This window comes from Saccostrea cucullata, unplaced genomic scaffold (genome assembly GCF_032062105.1).
Source record: "Saccostrea cucullata isolate Sc308-1 unplaced genomic scaffold, CSIRO_AGI_Scuc_v1 ctg77, whole genome shotgun sequence".
NCBI classification, from domain to species: domain Eukaryota; kingdom Metazoa; phylum Mollusca; class Bivalvia; order Ostreida; family Ostreidae; genus Saccostrea; species Saccostrea cuccullata.
In genome coordinates, this window is record NW_026929500.1 from 254,241 (window position 1) to 261,863 (window position 7,623).

Below are 7,623 nucleotides of genomic sequence, written 5' to 3' on the forward strand. Positions count from 1 at the left end.
TCCACAATTCAACAGATTATCACTGATGATGTTTTATTGACTTTAAGACACATAGCAAAATTGATAGGCGTCATTTTGGGGGTACTTTATACTGTTTTACAGAAATATTTGACAGTAAAAAAGCTTGGTACTCATTCATCACCCTTATGTTTTTAAAAAAAATAAGTGAAAACGACAGCGTGTGAGAATATCTAAACAATTATTTAAAAAAAAATCAAAAATTGTATGTATCCAAGTTTGTCTGAAATTCAAATAGATAGTGAAACTTAAATCCATTGCTTTAAACCCTCAAAACAAATAATTGTAACGGGGACCGTTACAGATGTTCCCCAAACGCTCCCCAACTCCCTATTTGTGCAAATTTCCTTTAAAACTTTTTTCAATATGCTTAGTATCGCAGGATTTCATAAAAGAATTTTAAAAGCTACAATGATATCAATTTTTTTGTCATTTATCGCAAACGCACGTGCATGCACATGCAAGGTGATCATGACATGTTGTCTAAACCATTAACATATCTTTATATTCCAGAATTCAATAAAAAGTCATAAAAATATAAAAAGTTTTTCAAAAATTGATCATACGCATTGCGTGTGCGCAGTGAAAGCACGTTCTTGCATTCAATTTTGATATCAATATCATGTAGAAATCCATAATACCTATTCATATTCTAAACTTCATCCTGTTTTTTGAGAAACAAGAAAGATATAGGCATGTAAAGTTTCAAACAGATTGCAGCAAATGTGCTTTCATGATAATTCTTATATAATTAGATCTTCATAATATGTGACTAAGTTGAAAATTTCAAAGGATTGTAAAACAAGAAAGATAAGACTTAAGTTTCAGCCAATCAGAGCAAACACGTGCATGCACGTAAGACAATTTTACAATGTCATCTTGTCCATACTACTACTATATTCAATTGTGAGTTTCAAAAAATTCCATCAAGAAAAAAAAAGTTGCTTCATCCATTATCTTGGTAATTTCACAGCACGTGCAAAAACACGTGTATATATCATGCTGTAGATCTTCAATTGTGTGACTAAGTTCAAAATTTTTAGGACGAAAAACAAGAAAGATATTGAGACTTTAGTTTCAACCAATCAGAGCGAAGCGCACGTGCATGCGCGTGAGATCTTGCTATTTTGACCATGTCAACACGTCTATACTACTAATATATACTTATATTACGAGTATCAAAGCATATAATCAAAAAATAAAAAAGTTACGGCTGTATCTATTATTTTGGTCATTTCACGCGTTGCACGTGCGCGCTCTTGCAAGCAATGACCTTCGTTCCGCAAATCTACATAACATGCCTACTGACCCTAAAAAGGTTTCACCTAAGTCGGACGTGTAGTTTACAAGATCATTCGCGGAAAAGATTTTCCCAGGAAGAAGAAAAATAATAATAATAATAATAATAAGAAACAGAGTAAAAACAATATGTTCCCCAACTTCGTTTGGGGAACATAATTAGATGCACTTGACAAAACAGCCAAGGTCTGAGAAGAGCAAAAAATTGCAAAAGCACAAAAACAGTTTTAAATGCCATTTTCCCTTAAATATTAGTTATCTTGTTGTTCAAATTCTTATTCGGGGATCCATTTCAATATCTGGAGAAGTCCAGAAAGCAATTTTTTGCAATAAAAATTGAAAGGTTATGAGAGGATGGAACCAGGGATCAACCACATTAAATTTCTTCATGACATCGTCCAAACCAACACGCCATGAAGAGTTAAAGAGTGTTGGGGATAAACGGAAAGTTAATGTTTTGTCACACCAACAATATTCGCCAGATCTTTCACCCTTTGACTTGTTTCATTTTCAAACTTGATAAAAAAAAACAACACCTTTCAGAAAGATGAAACAAGTCCAGGAAATCATAGGTTCTGCCATATCCCAGTATACGAAGGGTCATACTCATAATTGTATTCTAAAAAAAAAATCAGGAATTGGAGAAAAATGTTACGGACATGAGTTTTAATTAAAAGAGAATATTTAAATGGAATCATTAAGGATAATTGTTACTTTCCGAGCACCGATGACATTATTTATTGAACAGCCCTCGTATATACAATTCTATTTTTTTTTTTTTTTAAAAAAAACCCCACTCTTATACCCCAAGAATAGTATTTACTGTACATTTTCATTTGTTACGATACCGCTGTACATGAAAAAATAGATTTGTTTTAATATAAAAGAGAACGTATAAAATGTGAGTATTTAATCATTGAACGGAAATTTAATGGATGCAGAAATGAACAGTTTTACCACGCTTTGTGAAAATTAAAATTGTAAGTCAATTGGAAATATAACTTCAAAGTCAGAAATAAGTTATACATGTAACTTAAAACGCGAGAGAAGAAATGACTATATTTCTATTTAAAATCTTTGTTCTTCGTTCTTCAAATGATTGAGATGTATTCTTTGTGATCAAATGTCTGAGCGACGTTATCATTAATTGGTTTTTAGAAATTTTCCTTTTTATTTCAGTTAGGCTCCCTGTGTTAACAAATCCATGTCTTTCTAAGGATTTATACATTCTGAAAAATTATTTTAAAAAAAGATGGGAACTTTTTAAGATATAAAAGGGTAAACACAAGCATTATGATTCATGACATATTATATAAAAAATAAATACGGAAAGATAAAATTGGATTAGAATAATAAATGTTTATTGATTTATTTACTTTATATAGGAATAGAAAGTATGAAAATGTTTCGTAAAAATGAGTGGCATATATTTGATTTGTAGATAACATTTAAACCTTCAGGTAAAGTCTGTTTTACTAATTTAAGAACTTTATCACATCTATTGGCATAAGAATCAATATTGAAGATTTCAATGTGAAGTGCGCTAAATCTATAGGTTTATAGGGGAAAATCATTTATAATTTTTTTTTATAGAAAATAACAATAATACAGGTGTTCTTCGTCAACAAGAACAACTTACCAGGTAGTCTGTTTGATCTTCTAAATATTCTTGGATCCTTCCATCAGATAAATTTAGGAAAAGAAAGAAAGAATTATTCAATATTTTACATTTCGTTGCAATCCATACGGATTCCTTTTACAGCGAAAAAAAATTACGAAGTATTAAAATTTCTTTAACGTCAGAATTGCAAAAGAACCCCCACCCTCATTTTTATAACTTAAATGTAGAGAATGGGTAATATATGCCAAAGAATAGTTTTAATATGTTATACAAGAATGTTGTTTGGTTGTGCAGACACATGACAAGACATGTAAAAGAACATTTGATGTCTTTATTTTAGAGAACATTAAACACAGAACTAACAGTAAATCAAAACAGAAGATCTACATATTCCTTAAATAATTAAAAAATCTTTTAAAAACTGAAAATGAAATGATTATGAGTCCTTTTAAAAATAAAAAAAACTTTCAAGGAAGTTTGAATCTCTAATCATTTCTTTTTTACCAAGTATGCACGTACATGTGGACATTGTTAAAAAACAAAACAAAAAAAACTCTGATGTTGTTAAGCTCTACATAAAAGTAAGGTCTCATTTTTTGTTTTATCGTGAAACATTGTAAAATTAGGAAGATTTAATCCAAATGTCCTAACTTTATGTAGTCATCAAAAATATTTACAATAATCATCAAAAGTATATACAATGTATATAATAAATAATATATTTGGTTTAAACCATATTTACACAAAACAATGTGTACAAAAAAGTGAGTGCATTCTAAATATCGTAAAGGAATCAAATAGTCATTCTTTTAAAATTATATTTGACTGAAATACTTCAATTACACTTTAAAATTTCTGCTTTTAGTGTACATTTAAAAGTATGCATCTCTTTTTCGTTCAAATAAGCACTTACAAAATGATTACTCATGTTTTGTTGTGGATATTAATTCATACGATCAAAAATACTCTTTTGAAAAATTGTTAGCTACATTAACTTCTTTGAAAACTCCTTTTACAATTTAACAAAACACCAAACACAACAAAAACAACAAAAATTATTCAGAACTAAGCAAAAGCCCATCTGTTATTTCCTCCCGTTTCAAACAGTCCCACTGTACTTCCGGAACGGCTGCTATCTTTACTTCCGATTCCAACAGACGATGTGCTCCCGCGCCTCTCGTCCCACAATCCCACCGGAAGTAAACTTCCTCTCCTGTCATGTCTGTCATTCCATCCAGCGGATGACGTGGAACTTCCTCGACGGTCGTCCCAGCCTCTGTGATGGCGTTTTACTTCTTCCAGTGAACGAGGACTAGCTATTCTTTCGTCGGCCTCGCGCACTCGGGTTGTATTTTTGGGTTTATTATTTCGCCAGCAATACACACAATATTTGTAAATGCAATATAAGAATGCCCCAACAACTAATAAGCATAATGCAATAATAGTTGCGATCTCAAGCGGTGTTAGGTGTATTCGTTTCCAGCTATCGTCTACTTTGGGTGGAAGAGTTTTGTATATAGTTTTTGGTGTGGGCGAAACAGGTGCTCGCTTTTCACGTCTCTCTCCAAAATCACCGATGTCCTTTGAAAAGACAGTGCCAAGAGCTGAAAAAAAATATAAAAAATATAGCATTTAATTTCTTTTTTTTTTCTTCTATCAATTATTGATTTTAAATGCACAACTAATTACAAATGAAAGTGGACCGACAAACTGAGGCAAAACATGTAAAAGACCTCAATAAATCTTTTCCGCTAGAGGGCGACTCTCCTTTATCTGAATATTAGGATAAAATGGTTTAATTCAAAATATACAGAAATGTTTTTCAAATATAAAAAAGGGGAGAAAAACACAAAATAAATTGAAATGTCTATTTCAAAAATGTCTAAAAGACATTGCGTTCGGTATCGCAACTTTACTGATGCCTAACAAAATTGACTTCGTTCCTTGTGTTAAAAAATTGTTTTTTCTTATTTTGGCGTTTTTAGAATAATAAATAGAACATTTAGAAAGAAGAAGAGAAAAAAAAAAAACCCAAGAAAGTTGATATTTATAAACTTACCACATCCCAGAAGAAGAACGTACACAGATATAAGAAACTTCATCCTTATGTTTGATTTTTACAACTTAGGCTGAAAAAAAGTTAAAATTACATTTTATTTTATTAAGACCTATGTAAAATTTTACTCAGAAACATTAACAATAAAATTGCCATTTCAAGTTATTTTAAAACCACCTTTACTTTAATAAATTGAATTAATGATGAATTAAAATTGTCTGAATCATACAAAATTTAGCAGAATACTAAAGTTCACATTTTCGTTACCTTCCGAAAAAAGGACGTCATATAATAAAGGAGGCCATAGAAACACCCCAGAGTCCGCGATACAAATGACAGCGTTTAAAACCCGATCGTGTCATAAAGGGGTGCTCAGAATGAACTGTCACTTTAAGAGATAAAAATAAGTCTTCTGTTTACCACCGGGCATCATCCGATAATTGATTGATTTTATCATATTAAACAACTACACAAAAATGACTTCAATACATTGGACCCCCTTTGATTAACATGCCGCTGTTATTAAGAGCTATGCTGGGAGAAGTGACAGACACCAAACGCTTTGGATCCCAAATAAAAAGAAACATTCCAAGTTTTCATACCCAGAAGATCCTTTAGGTTTGCTATATATATACGTATTGGTTCTTACAGAAAGGTTTTCTTATATACATTTCTCCTGAGAGAAATGAGAACAATTGAAGTATTTTATGTACTCTTTGTTAGCTTAGATGTTTCGGAGTGATTGGATTTCATTAAAAGTCTGTAAGATATGCGCTGAATAATTGATTAATTTTGGTTACGTAATTATGTTTTTTATGAGATCGATGATATTAAGAAGAAACTGAATTCAAAATAATACAAATTAATATTACATAAGCATTGAACATATCCCAAATATTTAAACATACACAATCATGAATTCACTTTATGAGGTGCCTGTACGAAATTTATGTAGGTTGGGACCCATTTTTGTTTGTCAAGGTTCTTCAGGAAAGTTGAAAAATTTTTCCTGGTCCCCCACTTTCCAAAATGATACTTTCATACAAAGTAGGATAAATATAGTCCATAGAATAAATATTAACTTGGTTTTTAAAACAATTTTATACAATTTGACTAGATATTGTAATAACTAAATTGTAATTGACAATCAAACTAAGATTTTTTTAATGATCAGAAACACATCTACGTACATGTAGTTATCTTCAAAGTAAGAGAAATTACAAGGTTATTTTGAGTAATGCTTCAAGATAAATTTAGTTTAAAAAAAATTATTTCTCAATTGATATTAATCTAAAAATTTAGAACTTATTTGTCCAATCCGAGTTATAAATTTCACAGACAATAAAATGCATTCAAATCCTCAATGGACATGGTAAGGGATTTCGGAACCTTAAAAATATGTTTTCTTACATTTAACTTCCGCTGTTTTTAAATAATTTTCCTCATGTGAAAACAAAGTTTAAAATCTGGGTTTAAAAGAGAGCGAAAAACGATGATAATGATATGAAACTTTGAAATTTCCGCGACAAATTCCTCATTATGTTGAGAACAATGGCACTGTTCTTGTTTGCTAAAGGGTCCTCGAAATCCTTTGATTGTTAAAATAGTGATTTAGTTCTGAAGAAAGTATAATATATTACACTAATATCAAAAGCTTATCATCTATTCCTATCTGGATATTGCTGTTTAAGCCAACATGGCCACAATCTTGGCATGTTTAGAAGAAGTAAGTAAAAGAATATCGATTTTTGAATTTAGGAACTTTCAAAGGCTTAAGGTCATCTACCGATATGACCCAGGTTTAATCGGTCTGGACAAGAGAACCAGAATTAGCACGAACGTACCAATGTGTTCTGAACCAATTTTGAACCTTAACCTCAAGAGAGTTTTCTATTATTATATAAAATTTTAGCTTTATTTTGTTTAAAACATAACTATATGATTGTGTTGTTCATTTAGAAATTCATTTAATCTTACGAAGCTGCTTTTTGGTACCAGTAAACCGTAAATGAAACTCTTTGAGTGATAATTATGATTTTTAATTGAATATTTTGAATATCTAAGGATTTACAACACGGAGTTTCAAAGCTTCGTTTCAATAGACATTGATTCAATAGATTTAAAAAAAATGTTTAAAACAATGTGTGTTTATTCTGTCGCTAAGAATGGGGATATATATTGAAGTTTAGACAACTTTAACCTGAAATCCATAACTTTTTATAAAGGACAGTTGATAGAAACAAAAATGGATGCCTGGACTGGTATTTTTTTTAACCTAATTTCATTGCAAATGATGCAAATACATGTAATAAATTTCTAGAATATAAAGAAATTGTAAACCTTCTATGACGTTTTAAATTCTACTCTTCTGAAACCATCCTAATTATTCTATGCAAATATTTTTCACTTCAAATTCCACTTTTGTGCAACTTAGAATAAAAAATTAAAAACTACCCGGTGAAACTTATTCATTTTATTCATTAAAAAATGATACAAGTTGTTATTTTCTAAATTTTTGACAAAAGTTTGTTTGTATCATCTGTCCTTAAATTCTGTACACATTTTCTTCGAAATATAAAATTCGTTTTTAAGCCCAGCGAGTTTATGAACGCTTTTTAATTAATTTAGA

At 30.4% G+C, this 7,623-nt stretch overlaps 1 protein-coding gene across 1 annotated transcript; it reads right to left on the reverse strand.

The window, feature by feature from the left end:
- Window positions 1–3,756: 3,756 nt before the first annotated feature.
- On the reverse strand, window positions 3,757–5,366 carry LOC134281017 (uncharacterized). Its single transcript, XM_062763473.1, has 3 exons — window positions 5,262–5,366; window positions 4,998–5,067; window positions 3,757–4,542 (listed from the first exon to the last, which is right to left on the reverse strand). Exons 2-3 carry the CDS (start codon window positions 5,038–5,040, stop codon window positions 4,004–4,006), a joined length of 582 nt encoding a protein of 193 aa, XP_062619457.1. The 5' UTR covers window positions 5,041–5,067; window positions 5,262–5,366; the 3' UTR covers window positions 3,757–4,003.
- Between the last annotated feature and the right edge of the window lie 2,257 nt (window positions 5,367–7,623).